Source organism: Antedon mediterranea, chromosome 4 (genome assembly GCF_964355755.1).
Source record: "Antedon mediterranea chromosome 4, ecAntMedi1.1, whole genome shotgun sequence".
Classification (NCBI taxonomy): Eukaryota; Metazoa; Echinodermata; class Crinoidea; order Comatulida; family Antedonidae; genus Antedon; species Antedon mediterranea.
The window spans coordinates 3,785,046-3,812,590 of NC_092673.1; the positions used below are offsets into that span (position 1 = coordinate 3,785,046).

Consider the following 27,545-nt stretch of genomic DNA (forward strand, 5'->3'; position numbering starts at 1 on the left):
CGCGCTATTTATCATGTTTTGATTGGTGTTTGGATTTCCCATTATTGTTGGCGTTTACCTCTTTCTTTCACCGGGAACATATATTAATTTATAACTTAAAAAGTAGTTGTTGTTGTTTGTAATTACATGTAGAAAGATCTAGAATATGTACACATTAGATTACTGAAATATTAAACCTAAAAATAACTAGTTCTATCCTTCCTAGGCTAGGCCTAGGCCTAACTAGGTAGGCTAGGACCTCTAGCTAGCTAGGCCTAGGCCCTAGTACTAGTAGGCCTATTAGTATTATTTAGGCCTAGTACTAGTAGTCAGTACTAGCCTAGCTAGGCCTAGCTAGTATGCCTAGCTAGCATATTATAGCCTAGCAGGACTTGGTAGGCCTACTAGACCGTACCTAGCTAGGCTAGCTGTCTAGCCTAGCTAGGGCGAGTCGTAGGCCTGCCGCCTGCCTGTTAGATAGAAGGGTGCTAATGGTAATGCACTTTTGCTCAAGCTTACCCTATTTAAAAACATTCAACCGCTGCGTCGTTAAAGACGATCGGGCCCAAAACATTCTTGAAAATTTTTTTTCAATAAGTATTCAATTTAAAGTCAGAAAATATGAAAATATGTATTACCGAATTAGGTTTCACTAAGCACTAGGAATGAAATGTGACACATTATTTTATATAACACAAAAGACTATCGAGCCCAACTGGTAAGACAATCGGGCCCAAAGTGTTTCTGAAAATACTGGACGATCGGGAATAACTGGTAAGACGATCGGGCCCAACACATAATACGATCGGGACCGCAAAATATTGGCCCAATCGTCTTGGGACCAATCGTCAGTGGTCCCAATTGTCTGTTCTCCTTTTAGTTTGGTACACATGTGAAACTGCAGTAGCGCCCATAGAAGGGCCATCAGGCAGATTAACCTGACAAAAATAAATCCAGACACCATTGATTAATGTTCAAATATTTTTACTATAAAATTGGTTGGAAATAGTAAATACTTATAATAATTATATTTTTACTTATTTATTCCACATTACAGAAAGTGTATTTCAGGAAAATGGCAGATGAAGTTGATTACCACCAAAAAAAGCGTGATATTCGCAGGCAATATCGTGCTTTGACCTCAGAAACTCAAAGTAAGTGGAAATTTTGCATTGTTAATTTGCCATTTTAATATCAACTTTTTTTGTTGTCATGTTCAGGAAACGGTATGTGATCTATAAAAAATTTTAATTCAAGATTTTTTTTTTTCAGAAAATCGACATGAGCTTATCAATCCAGAAAGTACAGCAGGGTTACATGATGTACTGGATAGAGCAAATAGACTATTTGATGATGGTAATTACATTTTTTTAATTAGATTGATCTTTCAATCTTGATTAGATTCAATCTAAATTAGATAGGTAATTTAGAATGAAATTAGATTGATTTTCAATCTAAATTTCCTTTCTAATACATTATGCTTTTTCAACCAAAGATGGTCAGTATTTTAAAAACTTTAAATGTGCCTATTGGCCAAATCAGATCGGCCAGCCCCCATCCAATACACCACCAAGTCTATTACACTAAGCATTGTTTTGTGAACTTTATTATTTTAATTATGCAAAATGCAACCATTTCTTTGCCATATGAAAAGTACAATTAACCTAAAAAACAGAATTGAAACATTACAGAAGTACAGAATAGCTTTTTGAAACATGAGCATCTTATTTTCTAACTTCAATGTCACCTAGATCACTCTTTTCATGTTTTCAACACATAATCATCTAATTTTTAGAATATTTCCTATGCTAAACTAGGAAAGCCTTTATATTGCCAATTCTCCTCTGTCCAACTGCAATTTTAAGTCCTTGCTTTAACGAAAAAGATTTTTTATCGTGAAACCACCCACCTCCATCAAGCATATTTACATTTTTATTAATTTAAAAAAAATTATTATATTAACATTTCGGATTTAAATTACAGTAAAACTTTTTAAAGGAACAAGAGAGGCCGCTATGGATTCGGCGTTCTTGGTGATTGCGTCTTCGCTCGGCAAGCAGAGTGCACAGAAACTACACACAGACTTGGTCATGTTTGATCCAAGGGAATATGTGGAGAAGCTGGTTTGTGTGTTATTTATTATTAATACAGTTTAGCATCATATTACCATGGTAACATGATGATTGGTTTGATTCATTTTGTGTCCCAGGCAGACCCGACTCAAGATCCTGTATCTTTCTGGGATTCTGCCTTCTTCCTTTTCCCCCTCAGAATCATTGTTATTTGTATATTATTTCTTCTTTATTCCATTATTGTTAAAATCTTAAAAAGTAGTATACAAATGTTATTTTAAATTAAAATGGTTATTATTATTATTATTAGGTTATATGCATTATCATGCATATAACCTCTTGATTCTGTCAAAATCTTTATTTATTTATTTATTCTTTCCTTAGCACTATTTTGTCCGTGAATTATCTTGATATCAGTTTCATCTATCTAAGTCAATTTTTCAGAGTATATTCCTTATGGCCAGGAATCGATGTGGTTATATTTTCACGATGCGTAATCAAAAATTACGCGGTCTACGCGCGATTTTACGAAATCACGTTTGTAATCATATCTTCACAAGCATGAATCACAATTAAACAAAATTTGGTACTCATAAATTTCAGGTCATATTTCATCATATGGCAATACAATTACGTGCGTAGCGCATATAACGCTTGCGTACGCGCGCTTAAAATGTTCAAAATTGTCAAAATTTATTTTCGATGAAATTAGAGTACGTTTCAGGCAATTTTAAGCGTTTAAAAAATTGCCATGAGTGCGCAGATTTTTGCACGCGCACTGCGCGTTATACGTTAATGCGCACTCTTTTTGTCCGATTTCGGTTGTACAACCTTTCTTTAATAATATCATCATATTTTATTCACTTTTCAACGCGTAATTGCCTTATACGAGCACGTCAAAAGTGACAGGCTACGCACGTGTAAGTTAACAAAATGGTGAAAATATGCTAAATTTTAAAATTAATATAGATCGTCAGAATGCTCGGGAACACATATTTTTTATTTAATTTTCTTGAAGTGTATGTATCTTATGTATGATTTATTATTAAACTAAGGGAACAAAAGTTGATTAAGCCATAATTAATTGCATATTAAATTAAAAAAAATTCATTTCGACAATCAAACAAATTATGACATTTTCTTAGGCCAAAATAACAAACTTAACATTAACTTTCTTCCTTCAAAAGTTCATATATTAAAGTTAAAAGTATATAGTTTGACAGTGCATCATTTTTGTACATTTTTAGAGATGTCATCATAGTAAAAAATTATAATTCATTGCGGTATGTAATAATCTATCTGCACCAAAGTGGTTACTGCATAGTAAATACACGGAGGAATTTTTCTACAATTTTTAGTCAGTTTTGTATGGCTCGGTGGTGTGTGCTCGTGTCTATGGCACTCAAGGTACCGAGATCGAGTCTCACCTTGGGAAACGAAATAAATTTTTTTTTTTATTATCCGTATTGTTTGTTCAAATTTATTTCTTAGTGTATATATTATACACATGATTTATAATGAAATCTAGATAAAAAATAACTTATGTCTTTATTATTATGTAACAGCAAATGTGGTTTATGACATTATACGCAGAGGGATCTTTGATCGGATTGTGATACCGGCTATTGTATTCGCGTTAGCAAGGTCCTATCATATATTATATATTATTTAAAGAATCTGAGAAAATCAATGAATCAAAATATCTTTTAAAAATAAATTATCTTTATTTTAATTATCAATGCATATAACCTATAATTCGTCATAGTGACGAATTAAATCTAGTTATTATTTATTTCCTTTATTGCATCAAGTAAGCAGTGATGAAGTTGACATAAATATAATAGTAAATATGTAAACACATAGTATAACACAGTCCAAACAAGTAATACTAAAATATATCATAGTCCACAAATTAGTCTTTCAATGGCCATCATAGTACATCCAGTAACACAAACCAATAGAGGTTCACAATTTGCTTATCATAACTCAGTTACTGATCATTCACCAATCATTGAAAACTCCGTGGAAAGTAATGAAGTTTTTTGTGCGTTGTGTCCGGACTTTGGGGAGGGTGAACGATCTAACGCGTCGGAGCTGATGGTTGTGTGTGGGAGGTTTAGGTTTGGTGCTCAACTATTTACAGTAATACTTAAAACTAATTCAAAATGTGAAGTAACAGGCTTACATTATTCTGTTTTATCATTATTGAAACACTTTTTTATCTCTTGGTTTTATACTGATTATTATATCAAACTTTATTTTCTATTTTTTATTTAGAAAACATATTTAAGTGGACGTTCATTGGAAAATACAGAAAATAGAAACATAACCGTTGAAGCGTGGAGAAATCTGGGAAAGGAGGCAAGGTTGCACTTCAGGAAAGCCCCAGCATCTCATTCATTGTAAGCTTTGAACACTTTTTGAATAAGGCCTATCATACCACTACAAGTATTTATATCTAAATTAATTGTAAAATGATATAAATGTTATTCAAATATAGTACAGTCAACCAGTGTGGCCAGCGATGGAAATTAAATTATGCTAGGTGGCAGCACAAAATTATGTCAGATTATGCTAGGCACGTTGACGGCCAAAATAGCACAAAAACAATGTAGTAGATGGCGGTGTACTAGATGCCAGATAGGTCAAAATTATGCCAGATTTGGCCACTATGCAGTCAACTCTCTCAATACCAGAAACTCTCTAATAGCAAATAGTCCAAAATTCCTGTTTACCTTTAAAAACACAATTTCCAAATACCAGATTTTACAGAAAACCAGACATATTTGGCCAGCCCAAAGGTGTCCGGTGTTGGGAGAGTTGACTGTAGACAGTTTATTGTAATATTTTAATTCTAGGTTGGGATCTTTTGGACATGATCAACCAAAGAAAGATAGACAGATCATTCGAAAGAAAGACAAGGAAATAGTGCCTACAGCAGTACCAAAGCAGGTGAGTAAGCTAGTATGCACTGGCAAACAAGTCTGCCAAGAAACCTTTATTGTATTCCAGATAAAACAAGGCCAACAGCCATTAAGTCGCGTGCTACAATGCATAGTGATACCGGACCGACAGACAGACAGACAGACCGACCGACCGACATAGTGAACTATACTGACCGAAGTTACTGAACATGTTTAAAAATGTTGAAATGTTTAAAAACATTTATATTTTTTTAATTTACACGTGCGTAGCCTGTCACTTTTGACGTGCTCGTATAACGTAATTTCGAGTTGAAAAGTAAGTCAAGAAAACAGAAATCGGGCAAAAAGGGTGCGCAATAACATTTAACGCGCAGTGCGCGCGCAAAAATATGCGCACTCGTGGCAATTTTGTAAACGCTTAAAATTGCCTGAAACGTACTCTTATTTCATCGAAAATAAATTTTGAAAATTACATGCGCATGCTACGCACGTAATTGTATTGCCATATGATGATTTATGCCCTGAAATTTATGAGTACCAAATTTTATTTAATTGTGATTCATGGTTGTGAAGATATGATTACAAACGTGATTTCGTTAAATCGTGCGTAGACCGCGTAATTTTTTATTGCGCACCGTGAAAACATAACCACATTGATTCCTGGCCATAAGGAATATACTGTGAAAAATTGACCTAGTTAGATTAAACTGATATCAAGATAAGGTCAGAAAGCGATAAAACGCATAGTGATACAGGACCGACAGACAGACCGACCAACCGACCGACGTAGTGAACTATAGAGTCGCTTCCACGCGACTAAAAACGGCAGAAAACAAGTTTTCAAAAGTCTACACTACCTTTGTCCGAGTTTTAAACAAATTTAGACTTTTCTTACTCATTTTTGTTTTTTAACACCTTACCATCAATGGCGTAACGGCTATGTGTTCTCACTGGCTAAACTCAGGGCCACAGAGCATGATCAGTCTAATGCAACTACCCAGTTTTAGAGTGCTCCTTGGTAGTGCTAAACCAGGAGCCTTTGCCCTTTGCATTACGCCACTGTTTTTTTAACTTTTCAAATATATATATGATGCAATGGGTGATAACCAAAGCAACATTGAAGAAATTAAAATATGCTTTTTAATAGAAGAAACCTACCATTAATTAATTAATATTTAATTTAGTTAACCTCAGTGGTACAGAGCCATCAGGAGGTAACAACAGAAGAAGTTGGAAAAATAATGGCTATTTTGCAGCAATATACAAACTGTAGTGAAGGCTCTGAAGGTAATTATATACTGCTCAGAAATATAGAGATCTTTGACAACTGTTTTTGTTCAGGTTTTGATTTAAACTGTCTACACTATCAAACTAGTTTGACAAAAAAAGTGTAACATGCCCAAATATGATAGTGATATGCACAAATATGGTAGTGATATGACATAATCATGTCCATATATGGGCATATCACATTTATTTGTCACAGAAAGTTTGATAGTGTAGACAGAGCTTAATAACAAATTTGAATTAAATAAACTAGTTTTTTTTTCAGGAAACGTAACAAACTATGCTGTACTCTAGGTGCTACTTCTTTTTTTTTTTTTTTTTTTTTTTTTTTTTTCATTTTTTTTTTATTCATTTCAAAAAATACAACCATAACACAAATCACTTAAATATAAAGTAATAGGTGCTACTTCTTGACAGTGTCCAATTGAGTAACTATTCCATTCCTAAATAATAATATCTCTTTGTTTCCTTTCTCTTACAGTTGACCCAGTCAGTTTCTTTGAGTTTGTTATTAACCCGCAATCATTTGGACAAACGATCGAGAACATTTTTTATGTTTCATTTTTAGTAAAGGTAATAATTACAAACATAAAACATTTATTGTCTATACCAATCACCAAGCACTGTAGTGCTAGTAACATGTTAGCCACGAGGAGAATACCCTTTTTTTACGAGCATGTCCACAAGTGCGTCTATGGTTTTAGAATAAGAGTTTTTAACAGTGAAAATGATCTTGTTAGATGTACTACGAACTATCTGTTACGATCAATATACAATATGTTTGAAATTATTTCAGAAATAATTATGACAACACAAATTGATCTTTTATCCATTTCAGGATGGGCATGTTAAGGTTGAACTCGACGGGGATGGCCTTCCTGTAATTTTTCCATGCGAGCCTTATAAAGAAGGCCAGAGCAGGCAGGCTGTGGGAAAAAAACAATTTATGTTCTCTTTGACTATGGAGAAATGGCGGGTAGGTTAAACAATTAACGCTTGGTTCCCATTAGGATGCAACTGTTAAATGTTACATTTCTTTTAAGTATTACATGTAAAAAATGTAATCATATTCAAACTTAAAGATGTATTGTCACCTGAAAAAATAATTTTTACAAATTTTTTTGTTGAATATGCCATTTTAATGTCACATAATAGTTATCCACTTTGACCAAAACTTGGATTTTAAAACAATTATTTACCTGAAAAAAAATGTAATTTAAAGCAAACAATTCTAGTGATTAACTTTATTAAAATTACAAACATACCTATTCAAAGTCTGAGTTAAATAATCTTCATTTTTCATATTTTTGGGTGACAATACATTTTTAATAGATTAGGTCCTTTACAGACCCAAAGCAGGTACATGGCCTACCAGATAAACAACAAGGGCTGATGTGTACATTGAACCTCCAATTTGAAGTCTTTAACAATTTGACTGCCAAACACAAAGATCTTCGTGTTTGGAAACACAACGCTTGACTGCCAAACACAAAGATCTTCGTGTTTCGTGTTTTTTTACGAAATCCGGTAGATAGGTTAATTGTTGGTATATACTATAAATATGGACACTATATTCGGTCTGGACCGTCAATATTTTACTATTTGAAAGTAACTAATCTGGTTACGAACGACTGTCAAAATGGTACCAGTCAAAATAACATACACCGCGCATCACAGTAGGTGCGTAGAGCGATGGCTTGGCGCATTGTGTATCGGTCGCGCGCTAGCTATGCCGCCGAAGCATTACAAAGGTTTTTGTGGATTGGCATGTTTGTTTGTTATCTGAATAAAAAATAATGGAGTCATTTTCAATATGAAGTATTTAATTTTATCATTGTATATATACCCTAATTGTTTTGGTGTTTCACTGTAAGTGACCGAGTTTCACACAACAAACTTGTTTAGAAATGGTATGGATATTATCATCAGTTTACTAGGCCTAGTCCTAGTCGTAAAACGGTTCCGGATCAACATTACGCCTGGTTAACTGGGCCTGGTGTCCTTACTATATGGCAGTTTCTAACTGGAAAAACCTCTGGCAGTCAAAGTGTTAATCGAGAAGACCTAGTCTGTTTAAGTAAAACCTTGAACCTCTGATAATTGTATGGCTACAGTTCGCGGCACTCTGCCTTACTCACTCGGCCACTTATAGATGCATATAATCTTGATTGTTATTATTATTTTCTTTTCAGGAAATAATTGAGGTTATGGGTTTGGAGGAGCCTCTCATACCTACACGGGGTAAGAACCATTATGCATTAATTGTTAGGTTAATTCAATATTTATTTGTTATCATAACTGAGCATTATTTGTTTTAATTGAAATTGCATGCACGAGTGAATTTTCTAGTAATCTCTATTTTTGTTTAATTTAAAATGTTTGTTTTACCCAATAGTGGTTTTTTAGCAAAAATGAATTAACATTTTATACTGTGCTCGGGTAACATAACAATATTTGTTTAGGCCTTATTATAACAATGCTGTTTTTAATGTAAAGATCTTTCTACACTATCAAACTTTATGTGACAAATCACTGATGATGATGTCATATCACTAACTGTTTTTATGAACCATCTACTTGTGAGAAAATGAACTTAAATAACAATCAGTATTTTTTTATATTACAGATGAATGAGATGTACAAATGAACCATAAAAGAAATGTATATAGCTGCAATTTATATTATGCCAAATGCCTTGTTGCCTGTATAATCCGTCCTTTTTAAAACAACTCGAGAAATCTGAAATGCTGTCGATTTCAGAAGCATGTCAACTGCTTAATTAACTGCATATATATATACCTAGTTAACAGTCTGAAACCAGTGACCTGGTTAACAGTCAGAAATCAGTGACCTGGTTGACAGTCAGAAATCAGTGACCTGGTTGACAGTCAGAAACCAGTGACCTGGTTGACAGTCAGAAACCAGTGACCTGGTTTACAGTCAGAAACCAGTGACCTGGTTGACAGTCAGAAACCAGTAAAGGGTTAAAGGTCAGGGGGTAGTCTATATTGACTGATCAGGTAACATTTTGTACACAATTTGAGTAGTTGTTGGTAATGTATTGAGAGGATGTGATCGTGAAAACTTTTACAATTATATATAATCGTTTATATTTAATCATTTAATTTTATATATTATATAAAATTATTACATTTTGTCTTTCAATAGGTATTTCTGTAATTAACATAGCTTTTAAATGGTTAGTCTAGCAAGTGCATGCCAATGTTTCTGCATGCCAATGTTTCTGCATGCCTTTTTCAATGTGTACATTCCACCGATGCATTATTGTTTTTAGTGTTTGTTTGTATGTATGTATGTATTTTTTTTTTAGTTGGTCTCTGGTATAATCTTCATGGCTTTGTATGCAAGAATATACAGTACATGTTTAAAAAATCATTCTATATTTTTACGATGAAAGTAAATGAATTTATACCGGTTTAAAAGCTAGTAGTAGTGATTTATTTGAGTGTATAACATTCACAGCATCTCAATACCAACAAACTCATTGATACAAATGTCGTCATTCGTGTTCGGTGCTAGTATTCTTCAAACTATCCTTTTTAAAATGATTTGTCAACTAGTTAGGTCTTTTTTATTTTTAATTACCAATGTTTTGTCTCAAGCATGTTTAATGGTATAGACACAATACATCTGTATAGGATTGATATAAGGTAATTCAACCAAAGACAAAAATTAACCCAAGACAACTGAGCTATTCCAAATATCTGGTTTAAGGTTGGTTCCTGCAAGAAAAATGCAAGCGAGTTGACCAATCACAAGCAACAGTTTGGATGATCCATTGTGGTGTGATTGGTCAACTTGCGTTGTTGAGTCCAAGTGGAAACCAAGCTTTAGGAAAAGTTTCGTAACAATTAATTCATTGAGTTCTGTAATACCAAGGCAATGTAACAGGACACTGAGTACAACTTGCCAAGATAGGAACTTGTAATCAGTCCTTATGTCTGGCTGCCAAAAATACCAACAATACTGTACTATGTACATATTCTCCATGGCGTGTAGTGTCTGTTAAGTGGCGTGAAACTGATTATAATGCAGCCACAGATAAGCCCTTTGATCTCCAGAGCTGTTAGATTGCCTTGGTAATACAAAGTTTTTAATTGTATCTTTGTATAATCTGACTATAAAAATATTGTATAACACATACATTCAACCAAATAACTAAATACAGTTTTTTCATTTTTGTAAAATAAATGATTTCTAAACAAAGTTATATATTGTGTTTATTATTTCAGAAGGTTGATTTTAAATATCTTCATAATTTGAACTAAATTAACTAAAATCAAGGTGGGGTCTGATTATTATTATTATTATTATTACCGCCTAATAAAGATGGGAGTCAGTAAAAGTATTATCCCTGGATGTACCTACATTTTTATGTATTATTGACAAATATATTCTGTGTCTTTACCACACTGCTGTGGATGACAAAATGTGGCGCTAGTTCCGTTTCGCACCTGTCGTTTATTTTGACTCAAAATTGGTCAAGTAACTTTATCGTGAGTACCACACCTTAGAATTAGGCCTCAAAAATATTTTTACGAAGGAGATCACACAAAAAGTAAAAAATAAATCCTTTAAAGACCCCTTCCCTGCAATTTTGGACGTTTTTTGGAAAATAATACATATATATCACTTAAAAAAACATTAAACCATGTCATTCCTTGTCTTAAATGTACGTTTTATGGTAAATTATGATAAAAAGTGAGAAACAATGCACTACCTAAGTAGCTCGCGGCGATCGAACTCTCGTGGACGGTCTCAGGCCTAGCCTAGCTAGGCTTAGTTTTGTAGGCCTAGCTGGTAAACATCGGTAACGTACGAACATCGTACGCTAGCTATATACCTAGCCTGACGTTGTATAGTTGCTGCATTAATTATCTTTCTATTTTTGCCAGACTCCGTTGATACAAATTGGGGAACACCCGGTATTTTCGCTGAAAAGTTAGGAGTCTTCCATTTGTTTTGGCTTCACGATCGATCGAAAAGTGGGCGAATTACAGGTGAAAAACAAAAATATCAATCCGCGCGCAATGCATTTTGGGATTTATAGCGGGCCGCTATAATTATTAAAATCGATTTATTTTTCACATTTTTAACCGTTTAAAGACGAAAAAAGTTATCGCAATAGGACCATATAGTATTATTTTTACATTAAATATAGTTTGTGATCTTAAATTAGATCTAAAAAACGTAGGGAATGGGGCTTTAAATTGATGAATTTACAGACGTGTTTCTCGCACATCGGTTCGTGAATTTCGCATACTCTATGTTCAATGTTGTTGTTTCTATGGAGCGCCAAGAGAGCAATCATAATAGAGGGCTAAAAACTCAATAAATTGCGTATATTTAATGCATTTATTGGTGAAAATTACGTTCAATTTTATCATATTTTGTCAATGTCTATGCAACAAAAATATTATTGTTGATACTATACATGTTTTTTGCAGGAAGTTTTAGGAATGAAAATCGACAAATTCATCATCATATTACATGTACTGTAGGGGTATACCTGATCTAAATAATATTCCTCTTAGTCTTAGTCTTACTCTTAGGTCTAGGGTTGGTTGCTATTTGAAAACAGCAAATTATTAGCAGTAAAATGTTACAGCATTTTTATTGACAAAATATATTAAAATTAAACGTGTATTTCAATAATAAATGCATTAAAAGAAGACGCATTCCACTGAGTTTTTAACCATCTATTGACATTGTTGTTGCTCTTTTGGCGCTCCATAGAAACGAAAATATTGAGCTTTGAGTATGCTAAATTCGCGAACGGTATGCGAGAAACATGTCTGTAAAATCATCAATTTAAGGATTTATTAGTTACTTTTTATGTGATTCTTCTTCATAAAAGTACTTATGAGGCCCAATTTTAAGGTGTGGTATTCACGATAAGTTGCTTAATAATTTGGAGTCAAAAGGGAGTCGAAATAAAAACAGGTGCGAAACGGAACTAGCGCCCAAAATGTAGTGATATTTCAGAAAATTGTATAATAATGAGTGTACCACCATTATTGGGTAACAAGAGGGTTAAAATCAAAGATCACACACCCTCGTAAAATGTGGTTATTTGGTTAGGAGATGTTATAGACGGCTTTTTGCTTAATATTCGTAAAAAGAACAACATTTTGGCACATGTAATGTGTCAGACCTACAGTATATGAACTGGAATCGTCAATTGAACTGAACTTTGCGGTAAATAACCATACTTACCAAACATAATGAATTACCTAACTTTCGCAAAAACTTTTTTAGCATAAAATAAAATTAGTTGGTACTACCATATTTGGTATAAGGCCAAATAAAAAAAAATACTTGTTAAGCGTCACACCCTCATAAATTTTCAGGGGCGGGGGGACGGTTTTTTTTTTTTTTTTTTACTTTTTATGGAGGAATATTTTTGCGCGATGGACGTTTTGGCCGACTTTTTTTTAGGACGAAACGTCAAACTTTTAAAATGCGAAACAGAACAAAATTGACTATGTATGAAAATTGAGTTTTGTATTGTTTATATCCAGACGTAATTAAAACATTAAATTTAATTGCCACCGAGCGAAATTGTAGGCCCTAGGCTAATCCGTCCAAGCTGCCACCCCCGCCTCACTCATCGGCCATGGTCCGCCGTCTCTCGCTCGACTCATCTATCCAGGAAATTCCCTATCGCGAGAAGCATGATGTTGGTCTCAATAATAGTATACTAAATAGTGGGCTGATTTTGAAAACAGCTTACGGCATTTCTTAAGTGAATTTTTATTCAACGTATTCATTCTTCTTTGATGAATCCTTTGCCAATTGCTGTGTAAATCAGTATTTAAAGTTGTAATGCGAAAAGTGTGTGTAATTATTCCACAGGTAAACCAGGCATAAGAAAACCCATCGCCCAACAGGACCTCGTGGTGTGCCGATCTCGAGCGCGAGAACATCGTAAACAAAATTGGTAGAGTCCATTATGTATGGGGTGTTTCCTATTTACGAACCTATAAAAAACGCGCTTCGACGACCACGGTGTAGGCAAAATATTTATTTCGTTAAATCCCTAAATTGATAATCGTGTATTCTGTAATCACGTGACTGATGATGTAATCCTCAGCGACGTACTAAATGCACATGATTTAATGTGTTGGGGAAAAAGCTTGCTGTTTACCACATTACATGATTCGCGGTGCTATTCGCGTTTCCTTGACGTAAATCGGCGGCGTGTAAATATAATGAAACAATTGTTTTCACCAAATTGCCGTTGTCGACATAGGCCTAGAGCGATCGGTGGCTAGCTAGCGTGACTAAGCTAAGAAGTACGTATTTTTCAAAAAATTACACCAGCCTAGCAAACATTTGCTAGTTTTGAAATTTTCAACTAGCAATTATGAAGAATCTACTAGCAAAATGCTAGTTTGCTAGCGTGAATTTTGAGCCCTGCTCTGGAGCTAGGCCAGGCCGCTGAACTTTCCGTTGTATATGGGTAAAAAAAAAATAAAAATAAAAAGAGAGGCGGCTGGATAATCAGGAGCGGGCGCTGACGCTTAACAAGTATGTTTTTTTATTTGGCCTAATTGCTGATTTTTTTTCATACATACTATTATTTCTTGTTATATTTTTATTTAAAAAAAATTGAGCTGAACAGAAAATGTTTTGAATTTTGCTATAAGCACAGAACGAATACATTCAATTTTTTATAGTTAATTTAATCAATAACAATGCCGTTACAGCAATAGATAGTTAATTGTATTTAAGCTGAAGGCTTCTGCCATGGTTTTCGATCAACGCCCTTATTTCCTGGGGTGTGCGTGTAACGGCAGCTGTCTCCAAATGCGCATCCAGTTGTTCTCCAAAAGTAACATTCGTTGCCATTCACCGGTCCCTTCACCTTTGTTTTATCGATCTCCGTAACAGTACTGAAAAAAGATGACATGCAATAGTGATTTTTGATTGGTTCGTATTAAAAATTTACTAGAGATTTTTATAGTCAAGACAGCGCAGGAAATTGGTTTGCATACAATTAGCACACATCAAGTTTGCTCATTTAAATTCAGGTCTCAAATCTAACAAAATTCTGGATTACTTCTTCACATATTATAAACCAACCACCTCTAAAACTGTCCCCTTAGGCTTGATGTGACTGACGCTTGTGATTGGTCAACTCACTTGCATTGGGTCTATGCCATCGTGTTACATCCAAGTAGAAACTAAGTATGTGTATGCTTTACATTTGGGTGCTCTATACAAAAAAAAAACCTTGGACCTACCTTGGTTTTGTAACCACCTCAACTTTCTGTGGCTGAGGCTTAAATTGAGTTTTCTGCATTGGTTTACTTGCAGCTACGGGTGCTGTGGGCTTCACATTTTTTCGTATTATTGTTGTTCTAGGCTGACCAGACACAATTGGATTGTCTGGAAATTTGATGAGTAGCTGGCGCCCGTGAAAATCTTTTCCTTGGAGTTTTTCTAAAGCTGTACTTGCCGATAACGCATTCTTGAAATTCACAAAAGCACAGAATTTTTCAGGCAGCATACGAACACTTGTAACTGGACCCCACCTGGAATTTAAAAATGTTGAAATGAATATTGTAAATGGAGTTATTATTACAATATTAGGGAGCTTTCAATTTATGACTAACATCTAACATATTTCATTTTTTATTTATTTAATTTCAATTCACAATCAACAGCAGGGAGCTCGCCCTTTACAGACTAGAATACATAAAAAAACAAGACAAAAGAACATCGACAAGGTCCACAAGAACCAATTACAAACCAACTCTTAATTTTCTATTTAAATAAAGATAAACAATTAAAGAAAATATCAATAGTGAATTAAGTAATCTCGGTAATCTACAAGTAATACAAGTGAAAATTATTATTTATTCACGAAAAAAACAATACAAAGCATAGCCTACATATTACACTACATTACACTATATATTATATTTTATTTACAGGTAAATACTAGTATTATTTAGTATGTCAATTCAAATAAACAAAATATTCTTGTGCACTTACTGTGAAAATAATTCTTCTAAAATTTTTTGTGTGACTGTTGATTGAACATTTCCAATCCACAATGACGTTAAATTTTCAGGGTTGCGTGAACTATCAAAAAAATAAATCATAAAAAAATGATTACAGTGACATCGTAAACTGGAAGAATTTTATAGTACTGTTTAGTTTAGTTTCAGTTTTATTTCACACAACATATTACAATATGCATACATTTGTACTTATAAATAATAATAAAACAATTGATTGTGTGTGGAGATTACAATAAGTCTGAACCTCCAGATAAAACAAACAATAAATATTGTGATGACATCGTGAGGTAATTTTCCGTCGTGAGGTAATTTCCCGATTGATCGTAATCAAAACAGTACTGGGGTTGGTCAACTAGCGTTCCTGCTCCCAACAAGTACATCCATTCATAGAAGCCTTAATGAAGTAAGCCTACCTGGTGGTGGCCATAGAACGGTCCCGAGATAACGACTATACTTCGGCTTTAGTCGATAGAAGATTGAAAAAAATTGTTAGAGATAGAGTATACGATGTTTGATTATGTGTAAATGTGTGATTTGTTCTTTTATTCAAATGATGTTCTGCATAAGGAAACGGAGATAGTAGTTGGGTATAATGATTTTTTATATCAATTAATTAAATTATCATAGATTGTATATTATGCGATAAATATTGTTTAATAAATTTTTGATATATTTATTATTATTATAATATTAATAAAAAGATATTTGTTAGTATAAATTTTAAAAATATAGATATAAGGAAGAAAAGCAAAGAGATTATGGAGCGTCTGTACCAGAATATACAACACTAAGTATTGTAAAGTTAATATAGGCCTACTAAACAATTTAGGTGATCTTGTCAATTACCTCACGACTGAAATAAGCAATTAGAAAAACCATACAAGATATGCATTTCAAATAAGCAAAATAAAAAAACAAAAACAACAACAAAACTTTAATGCATAACTGTACGTATGCATTGGTAAAAATTCAACAATATTTACTCTTGTCTATTTTCTGTAAGTGTTTGTGCTAAGTAGTCCTCTTCATCAGATATATATATGTCCTCTTCGGTTTCTGTAGTTTGCGGTACAATTCCACTGAGAAGAGAATCTAACGCCGCTTGTACCGACGTATATTGACGAATTGCTGCTTCACTTTGTTGTCTTGAAAAACCCATTTCCTAGGAAATAGAAACATAATCAAACAAAAGAAAGCACTCAGAAACTGAGTGAAGTACTTGCCCAAATATTGCCACAGAGGGTGCATGTTAATGCTAAGTGTACACAATATTTGTTTTTTGTTTTTAGTAATGCATGTTACAAATCTGCAACATAACTTGTGATAACCAACTATTCCCTTCATTCAAACAACGTAACATGTTTCAAGTAAAAAGATTGATGAATAAATTAAACCTTTTTTTTAAATAGACTGTACTGAGCATGGCCCAACAAAATTAAAATTGACATATCTTACAATAAGTTGGTGAGTTCTAACACGAATCAGTTCTTGAACAGCGTCATCACACTCTTTATCAAGTTTTAAAACATGTTCAAATGCTGCTTCTGCATCAGAATATAACTGAAGAGAAAATTGAAATAGAAAAATAATCAATGAATATCAATCAATCAATGTCAATCAATCAATCAATGTCAATCAATAAATGTCAATCAATGAATATCAATCAATGAATATTAATCACTAAATGTCAATCAATGAATGTCAATCAATGAATATCAATCAATGAATATCAATCAATGAATATCAATCAATGAATATCAATCAATGAATATCAATTAATGAATACCAATCAATGAATATCAATCAATGAATATCAATAAATGAATGTCAATCAATGAATATCAATCAATGAATATCAATCAATGAATATCAATCAATGAATATCAATCAATGAATATCAATCAATGAAATTCAAACAATGAATATCAATCAATGAATGTCAATCAATTAATATTAATTAATGAATATCAATCAATCAATATCAATCAATGAATATCAATCAATAAATATCAATCAATAAATGTCAATTAATGAATATTAATGAATATCAATCAATGAATATCAATCAATGAATATCAATTAATGAATATCAATCAATGAAATTCAAACAATGAATGTCAATCAATGAATATTAATCAATGGATGGCAATCAATGAATATCAATCAATGAATATCAATCAATAAATATCAATCAATAAATGTCAATTAATGAATATTAATGAATATTAATCAATAAATGTCAATCAATGAATATTAATCAATGAATATAAATCCATGAATATCAATCAATCTCAATCAATGAATATCAATCTCAATCAATGAATATCAATCAATCTCAATCAATGAATGAATATCAATGAATATCAAACAATCAATCAATAAATTTAAATCTAAAACAATCAATCAATATTAATCAACCTCAATCAATCAAAACCAATAAACAATAACAAGCATGTCCTCCTTTACAAAACAATTTATGATAAAATTAAAATATTTTCTTTATTAACCAAGAAAATTTAGATAATATGGCAAGAAATACAGGACTTGAATAATTTTCAATGCATAACAATTATTACAGATGCATTTCTATATCTACAGGTTTCGTTTGTAATGTCAACGACAAAATGTTATTCTTAATTGATACCTTATGAGAAAATTGGATAAAACTTACTTTTAAACCAGCGAGGGCTCTTCCTTTTCTAAAATAACCTTTCGGCCAATCTTTATTCAGCTGAATTGCTTTTTTCGCATCTTCTAATGCTCTTTAAGAATTAAAAATAAACTAGTTATCAACATTTATTATTTATTTTCAGACGAAATTAAAAACATTTGTAATGAATGTAAAAGCTATAGTATAACCGAGAATATTGAGTCTATAGGTCGCTCAAATAGTCCTTCAGGAAGAAAGTGTCTTTAATAGAGTGTCCACTGAATAGGTGTTGGCCAATATATTGGCCATTGTTCGTTTCATGTCCCCTTAATATGTGTACCAAAAAAGAGGTTCTATTGTAATTAAATGAAATTTTCAGAAATATAAAAAGCAACTTACTTATCATGTTGGCCTATTCGGTCATAACAAAATGATCTATTACCAAAAAACCTATAAAAACAATTGACAAAATAACATCCACAAATAGAAGTAATGGAGGAATAAACCTTGAAATTTCTATAAAAACCTATAAAATTTATTTTCATATGATCATAAAATCAAACACACTAAAAACCATGTAGACAGCTATTAACTGTTATGTATCTTTTATGTACAGATATAAAACCAATAGGTTGGTTAAGCTTGGTTCCCTTTAGAACGTAACGCAAGGACGTAAACGCAACGCAAGTGGCTTGTCATTGGTCAATTCACTTGCGTTGCGTTACGTCCTTGCGTTGCGTCGCTAGTGGGAACCACGCTTTAGGGCTTGAGGACTTTTTCTAAGGTATTTGTAACGAAACCCAAATGTTATACCGAAAAAATAAATTTAAATGGATTTAAAAGGTCAACTATTTTTTGTTTATGAATACTCATCTGTTTAAACAAAATAGACAGCATTCACAAACTATTAGCATCAAATTTAGAAATAAACTCACCTAAAATCTTTTGAATCTAGATTAATAGCCTCTGTAAATAATTGAATAGCATCGGAATATAATCCTTGATTTGCCATCTCATTTCCTTTTACTACAAACAAAAATAAAGCCATTAACTATTGTTAATAAGTCGCCTAGTATTTATTCTGATTTATTACATTTTAGAATTATTTATTTACAACAAGAAGACAAATTCATCAATTGCACTTAACTGAGTTATTCCCTTGAGTATTTCACTTAAGTCAGTAAATAATTTCCCTCACGTCGTATTCATGGTGTGAATGGTGAATACTCAATGGACCTTTTCAACCATGTGACAACATAAAAAGGTCAAAGTTTAACAAAACATGTAACAGGTAATATATTATTAAAGATTTGAGAAATAACCTTACCAGCAACTTTTCTGCTTTTAAGAACAACAGGATCCATCCCTTCAATACTTTCACCTTGATCCTTGGATTTTTTATCTTTCTTTTTAGTTGTAGTCGTTGTGGTGGTTATCTTTTTTGTAGCGGTTGCTGCAGCCCGTGTAAAAAAAGCACTGTGCGTATCCCAGCCTTGGCCTTCTTCATCACTGGGCCCAGTATTACCATGTGAATCCAGTCTACAAAAAACAAATGGTTCATGTCAAATGAATGATATGGATATAGATGTTTATTTTCCCTCGACATAATAAGCAGAAACCTAGAAGATACCATGAAAGGGTGTACAACCAGAAATAGAGTAGAACCCTCCCTTTCTGGAAACCCTACCTTCCTGTGAAATGAATGTGGGGCAATGCATATTTTAACCCTATAAGGCGACGCTTTGTTGGAGGGTCCCAAAACTGTCCACCTAGGGGTGCTATTATTAATAACTGTCCACCTAGGGGTGCTATTATTAATAACTGTCCACCTAGGGGTGCTATTATTAATAACTGTCCACCTAGGGGTGCTATTATTAATAACTGTCAACCTAGGGGTGCTATTATTAATAACTGTCCATCTAGGGGTGCTATTATTAATAACTGTCAACCTAGGGGTGCTATTATTAATAACTGTCCACCTAGGGGTGCTATTATTAATATAAACTTACTTTTTATTTGTTGGGTCTTTTTTAATTTTGGGTTTTTGTTGATTTTGTTCTACATTTTCTTTTGTTGTATTTTTCTTGTCTGTATATTTTTTATTTTCAGCTGTTTTTGATGATTCCGTTTCATCTAATCTTTCACTCTGAAAAGAAAGAAAACATCCTTACAAGAATAATAAAGATTGTATTGTATCTGGGAACGATCTAAACATGTATCTTGGTGGTGGTTTAGTGGGTAAGGCACTCTCCCTATAAGAAAGAGGTTGCATGTTCAGATCCCAAAATAAAATCTTTATAACTTTTAACTTTCTGTTGAAGATCCTATAAACAAAGAATTGATAATTTGTACCCTGTCACCAATTAAACACTGCTCTTCTGTTGCCTTATTCAAAAAATTGCTCAAAACTTATTTTTTCGACTACTAACATGCATAGCATCTTTGATTTTGTACCTCGATCTTTGAATTGATGCTTTAATTTTGATATAATAATAAATAATAATCACAATTTGATTCAAAGAATAAGAACAAGAACTAACATAGTTATTTTCAGTTGCTATATAAGATTCTTCGTTCTTTTTCTCTGCTATATTTTCATTTATTTTTTCTCCACTATCTGTATTTTTTGCCTTTTCATTAGTTCCTTTTTCTATTCGTTTTTTCTCTTTCTGTCTTTTTTTCTTTGCTTTTTTCTTTTCTCTTTGTTTCCGTTGTTTTTCCTCTTCTTTTACCAGTTCATCTGCATTTTTTCTTGCTTCCTAATAAAATGAGAGAGAGAAACTATATTTTAAAGTAATTATTTTATGAGAGCAATATGGTATGATGGCATGGGTCCGATACCTAACTGTGTCACGTTGCTTTATCCATGATACTCTAATATGTCTAATTGCCTCGTCCTTCGAATGGATCATAGGTCGTTGGTCATGTATAAATACAATGAACATGAACACGATAAAAGAATTTGATATTCTAAGCAAAAAGAGTAGGGCCTTGTCTCTTAGTATTCTGTTCATGGTAGGCACTGCACCGTGGTTACCATGGGTTTGTAGAGTACATAATCCAACATTTCCTCAGTTAAACTATCAACGATTAATAATACATTTTCACAGATGACAACACAATTAGGGATGGTATTAAGCTTAAGGGAAATGTTAATGCATGAATAAAAAAAATTATATAGATGAACTAGAAAACATAAATATATGTTCATATATATGGTTAGTTTTCAGTAAAAAAGTTTAAAGAAAAAGTAAAGTTTATTACTTACATCTTCTGAAGGGCGATTTTTTTTAATAGTGACATTTTCATCGGTTTTATTTGTATATATTCCTCTTCCAGAGTTGTTTGCCAAGTAGTGAATGAACTGTAAATCATCATCATCTTCATTTAAAAAGTCAGAATCATTTGAATAATCACTGCCATCGTCAAAGTCATCGCTGTCGTAAAAATTGTTGAATCCTGTAGAAGAAAAAAAAACATATTTAATACCTTGTTTTTTTTTTTCGCAAATATGGGATGGACTTCTGTCTACCTTAGGCAAGATACTTTACTTACGTTTGCCTCTCTCCACCCAGGTGTATAAATTGGTACCCAGTTAGATCAAGACACAACTTTGCGCTGGTTACTAGCTGCATTATGGGAGTACTGTATGTTTCCATACGTGTGTGATGCAAAAAAATGGCCAGGGTAATAATGTTCAGCGCTTAGAGGTTTCACAACATTAGGCGCTATATAAATCTAGGATATTATTATTATTATTATCTTGGTTCAGTAAATGTGCTCTTAATTTAGTTAATTTTTTAAGAGACTAAGAAATGGGTCACAAATATATTTATCTATTAATAGAAGAATAATGCCTTAAGCAATATTGAACCTCCTACAACTGTCAACTAATATTTGCATACTACAGCAAATTCTGTATTTCTATGATATTCTACATCACTGCACACTGACTATGAAAAGAATGCCTCACAATTATAATGGGAAAAATTTCGAGAATTAGGTATTTTTGTGCTTGATACAACTAATCATTATCATGTTAGGGTATGTTCAGATCTATGGAGTTATGCTTTCGTATCGCAAGCAGTGTCATATTATAATTAACGTCGTAACAGAAAAGTGTTCAGATTTGCCTAACTAACGCTTTCGTTTCAAACTGAAGTGTCACCGATTTGGGCGAACATATGGTATGATGCAGGAATAATTTTGATTGGTTAGCGGTCAAAATCGTTGATGCATGACTTTCGTATCGTAAGCGGCGTTCACTAATCTTGTACCTTGAGCTGTCGTAACGAACGAAAGAGTAGTGTCGTATGAGGTGGCTTACACTAATCTTTTCCTGGTTCAGACCTATGGAGTTGTACGCCGCGTACAATACAAAAGTTTAACTCCGTAGGTCTGAACAGGCCCTTAGAGTAAAAGTTTAGATAGTATGTGGCATAGGTTAAAGGTTATCAATATTAAAACATCCTGTAGGATAAGATGATACCTTAGTATAATAGGTATAGAACTGTATGTTCATTAAAAGCTTTGTCTACACTATCAAAGTAGTTTGCCAAAAAAGTGTGATGTACCTAAATATGGTAGTGATATGCCCAAATATAGTAGTGATATGACATCATCATGTCAATATATGGGCACATCACATTTTTGTTGTCACGTAATTGATAGTGTAGACAGAGCTTAATTGGTATAAGCCTATGTTCATTAGAACACTTCTGTGTTTATAACGAACACTTTCATCTTCAACATATGTTGTACTTGCACTATATGCTTTGAGATGTATGTTATACTATTGCAGTACAATTTCTTCTTTGGGACACCCTATTAGGTAAACTTTGGATTATGCTGATACTTTTCCATGGAAACTGAGAAGACACCTATATTAAAGAGACACTTTGTTGACCTTTAAAGCTCAGGTAAAGGCATGAATTTTAAATATAATATTTGGTTAATTGTACATAAATCAAATATTTGTAACAGAAATCGAGACGAAAAAACATGAATTTCCCTTAATATGGTCAAATACAAAATTTGGCAAAATTCTTCCATAAAAACCAGAAAGACTTTTTTTCAGTAGTTAGGTAGTTAACCTAATGTAATAACATGTCTGGTGACTTCCTAGACGATGAAAAAAGATGGTGGATATACGGTGGATAATTTTTGCTATAGCATGAAAATAAAAAGCTGAAGTTGAATACAAATATCAGAAATGTAATATTCAAGTTATATTACCTATATTTAGTCATCTGATAACATTTTTTACCACACCGTTTATTTTTCATAGCTTTTTAAAATGCCTCTCTATTTTTATTTTTTTTTTTTTATTTGTGTACAAAAGAATACAGATTTTACTGTGTAATTTGAACTATCCCCCCCACTGATAAGTGCTCATTTTCAACAAGCTCACGTAATACAAATAAAATCCCAAAAATTATGAAACATAGGGGAAACTATAGATCGATAATTATTGGAATGTATGATCTATAGAAATTTTTTGCCCGCACCTGGCCTTTAAGGTGTCCCTTTAATAGAGGTTCTATAGTATTTCAATAATGCATCTAATCAGGAATACTCACTTGCATTGAAAAACATTCTGGCAAAAAGATCAAACATGTCGGACTGTAAAAATAAGAAGACATAAACACATTCAATATATTTGCACAAAGAAAAATGTCATAATTTGTATGGATGAACAGTTTGTGTGGGTGGGCTTTGTTCAATAAAATACTAAGTGTTCTATACTGTACAAGCTACCATCAACAGACAATAATGCTATGTTTATCTTGCATATGTACATACTTAAGAAAAGCTGATAAAGACAATTCAAGTATTTAAACAATTTGTATGCATTAAAAATTGCTATCATTTTAGTAACAAATTTAATGTTATCATAAAATTACAAAGAGTTAAAAAAGCGTTGACAACACTATCAAACTAGTTTGACCAAAAAAAATGTGATGTGCCCAATATGGTATTGATACGCCTAAATTTGGTAGTGATATGACATCATCATGTCCGTGTATGGGCACATCATCATGTCCGTATATGGGCACATCACATTTTTACTGTAAAGTTTGATCTTTAATGTAGATTATATTATTGTAAATGATGTTCACTCCTAGCTAGCAACAAGACAATAATATAAATGACGTCAATATGGGAAATTTAGTTAAATATATTTTTAGCAACCTTTCCAACATGAATCAGTGGATTTATAAGAGAATTTCATTATGGTAACAACACCAAGATGCATATTAAAGCTCTGTCTACACTATCAAACTATTATTAAAATTACCAAATTATTATGTGAAGGGATTGGCCTCTATTTCTCCTGAGAAAACTGTTTTGTAATACCTTGTCTCAATTAAAATCAGAATGTTAAGCTCTGTCTACACTATCAAACTTTATGTGACAAAAAAATGTGATGTGGCCATATATGGACATGAAATCAGTACCATATTTAAGCATATCACTACCATATTTGGGCACATCCCACTTTTTTTGTCAAACTAGTTTGATAGTGTAGACACAGCTTAAGATGAACCCATAAAACTGCCTAAAAAACATAACAAATTTAAAAAAACAATATTTCTATTTATTTAAACTTACAGGAGACAAAATAATTTCGCTGCCATCTTCAGGTTCGTCTGATGTCAGGCGTTTGTAAGCTGCTGACACTTCTTGAAATTTCTAAGAAAAAATTTGATTGAATTACCGTATTCATAAAAAAATTTCAATAATTTATAATATACGGAATACACATTAGATTCTTAAAAACATTTTATTTTTTGATTACAGTACTTTTTTTAGGTTTATTTACACTGTATCTATCCTCATTATCAACATCAGAATATTTCATAAAATACTGCTTTGTGAATTTCATTTCAACTCTCCTTTTGTTAAGCTGATGTGATGTGCCCAAATGTAACGATATGATGTCATCATGTCCATATATGGGCACATCAAGTTTTTGTTGTCACATGATGGTGTAGACAGAGCTTTATACTATATGTGGATGTTTTAAAATTCTAAAGCTCTGTCTACACTATCAAACTTTATGTGACAAAAAAAATGTCATCACACTTACATATACATATTAATTAATAACAACATATTACTTTCATAGGGAAGTATTATTCTTATAATATACCTTTGTTGCAGATTCTGAGTTGTGGTGTTTATCAGGGTGCCATTTTAAAGCAAGTTTTTTATAGGCAGCTCTAATTTCTTCTTCGTCAGCTCCTAAGAAAAGAATAATAACGTCATTTGTTTATACAAGTTTACGTTCTCTATTGTTAATGTTATATTCTTTTGAAATAATCATAAACCTGAAAGAATCATGTATTGAACCAGATTAAATAGCGAAAAGATAAATATCTAGGTTAATTTATTCACATATTACAAAATACAGAAACTATAGAATAAGGGTTTCAGCTAGTTAAACAAAATAGGCAACCCATGTCATAATGGTAATCCATAGCATAACATTATGGTTCTGAACATGCCTTAAAGGTAGCTTTGGATAGCACAATGGGTAAATAGGGAACATATTTGAATCAATCAATATAGAACTGAATACTGTATATTTTCGTGAGTAGGGAATTTCCAAATATTTCTTTGTTCCTTAAAAATACCACCTGCTCATTTCATTCATCAGACCAAAAAAAATACAACTTAAACAATTTCTCAAACGGTCTTAAGTTGGAGACCTGATGATGAACTAATAATATTTTCAAATCAAAGGCCTCCATTTTAGTAACAAAATTTCCAGCTATTGATGTTAACAATACTGTAAGTAAGTTGTATTATTACTATTATTAGGAATTTAAAGTATGCTTCACACAAAAGCCTATATATACTAATTGTATCGTATGAAAAAAGAATCGTGACATCACAATAGGTGAAGAGGGATGTTGGTCGGGTTTACATTTGTGTTCCATGTCTACAAATCGAAAGTAGCAATATTTTTTGCTGTAAAAAAAAATTTTCACAATAGGTACACAGATTGTATCTACGCGTCTTGGCAAAGGTCGTGTTTCCGCAGCCAAAACAAAATTATCGGTTACTTGTTTACCCAATCAGGTAATTAATTAACAAATAAAGTGCGCATGATCATGCATTACCGAACAACCAAGTGCCAAATCACAACGCAACAATTTTTCCTTCAGGTCAAAGGTTAAAAAATCTGATTTAAAGGAGATAATTATTGGTAATATTTTAATAATTTTAGAATCGGTTAAACCCCTTTTCCACTGGCAGTTTATTAGTTAATTATCAGTTATTTTTGGATGCGGAAACACGGCCATAGATGTAGCCACTGCGTATTATAAGGCTAGGCCCAATGTTACAAATTTACTTTTTATTGTTTCATGTGAAAATGCAAAAATATTCAGACATCAAATTAAGTTTAATTATTGGGAAAATTATCATTCATAAATGTATTATTATCATTATGCCACTTTTTACCTAATTTGTATACATTTTTATTTTGTATTATGTTTTGTTGGGTCTTTCTGAGACAGGCCTTGGCCTCTAAGTCTGATCCCAATTAATGAAATCTTTATTTGTTTATATTGTTTACATTGTTTAAGTTTTCATTAATTGAATAAATGTGAAATGAAATGAAATTGCTTGAAATTAAAAAAAAATAAATATCAATCAAAATAGAATCATAAATAAATATTCTCATAATCATATGAATATGAAATTCTTTCTATCATAAGATGTTAATACATTTTAAATCATATTACTAGGCGTCATATTGAAGTTCAAAATTAAAAGAAGAATTGTCTAGGCTAAATAACTTGCCTCTCGGGATGCCTAAGATATCACAAGCTTCCTCGGTTGACAGTCCCATTTTCGCCCTCGTCAGTCACAGAATCAAAAACGGGTGGTAGGCTGGCTACGCCAAGCCAAGCGGTTAAGATTTTGTAGCTCACTTTCAGGTTGATACGAAGTTTACTATTTACATATACAAAATGTTCAGTTAATCCTTGGATATATCATAAACTCTTAGTATCAATAATAATATTGTTTTTAAGGCATGCCTGCTAGCTAGGCCTAACGATTTTACCACAAAACACACTGCGAATCTCCTGTGATCGATCTCTCTCTAGGCATACACACATGCGCATGTGTAAAACAAATATTCGTCACGTGGTAAATTGCAAAAACTTGTTATTTTAGTAGGCCTATATCCAAACCTTTTGTACGTCATCTGGTACGTACCCGCCGTACCACAAACAGTGACCACTGTAAAAAAAAATCAAAAGAACTTACTATAAGCCAAATTTAGGACATATTCCTCTATTTCTCTTGTCAGAATCTAATGAAATGTTTAGTGAACATTTTTGACATCCAATCTTTATCCATGTATGCGCTGCTGAGCCGCGAGTGAGCCGGAAAAGTTTGTGGGAAATTCCCATTTATGATAATATTATCATTTCAACAATATTTTCGAGGGTGGTCCATCCAGCGGAAGCTGGTCATTAGGGATCCTCTTAATACAATATGACGAGACATGTAACAATAAAAATTAAATTTATTTAATTAATCACGCAGTTCGGGCACTTTTTAATGA

At 32.6% G+C, this 27,545-nt stretch overlaps 2 protein-coding genes across 3 annotated transcripts; one reads left to right on the plus strand and one right to left on the minus strand.

The window, feature by feature from the left end:
* The first annotated feature begins 25 nt into the window (after positions 1-25).
* On the plus strand, positions 26-10,469 carry LOC140046337 (non-structural maintenance of chromosomes element 4 homolog A-like). The gene is made up of 11 exons (XM_072090948.1): positions 26-102; positions 1,037-1,133; positions 1,252-1,335; positions 1,963-2,102; positions 4,329-4,453; positions 4,910-5,003; positions 6,160-6,262; positions 6,744-6,835; positions 7,101-7,238; positions 8,455-8,503; positions 8,889-10,469. The coding sequence occupies exons 2-11, from the start codon at positions 1,055-1,057 to the stop codon at positions 8,894-8,896; spliced, it is 912 nt and encodes a 303-aa protein (XP_071947049.1). The 5' UTR covers positions 26-102; positions 1,037-1,054; the 3' UTR covers positions 8,897-10,469.
* Positions 10,470-13,839: 3,370 nt separating this feature from the next.
* On the minus strand, positions 13,840-27,377 carry LOC140046335 (uncharacterized). Of its 2 annotated transcripts, XM_072090947.1 has the most exons (17): positions 27,245-27,377; positions 26,774-26,926; positions 25,116-25,207; positions 24,575-24,655; positions 23,542-23,584; positions 21,231-21,421; positions 20,503-20,721; positions 19,972-20,108; positions 19,290-19,501; positions 18,898-18,988; positions 18,362-18,412; positions 17,984-18,074; positions 16,768-16,872; positions 16,296-16,474; positions 15,284-15,373; positions 14,530-14,820; positions 13,840-14,178 (listed from the first exon to the last, which is right to left on the minus strand). In XM_072090947.1, the coding sequence occupies exons 2-17, from the start codon at positions 26,820-26,822 to the stop codon at positions 14,013-14,015; spliced, it is 2,088 nt and encodes a 695-aa protein (XP_071947048.1). In that variant the 5' UTR covers positions 26,823-26,926; positions 27,245-27,377; the 3' UTR covers positions 13,840-14,012. The 2 variants fall into 2 exon arrangements, with proteins under 2 accessions (XP_071947048.1, XP_071947047.1); XM_072090946.1 differs by lacking the exon at positions 27,245-27,377 and having other exon boundaries at positions 26,774-27,066.
* Positions 27,378-27,545: the final 168 nt, after the last annotated feature.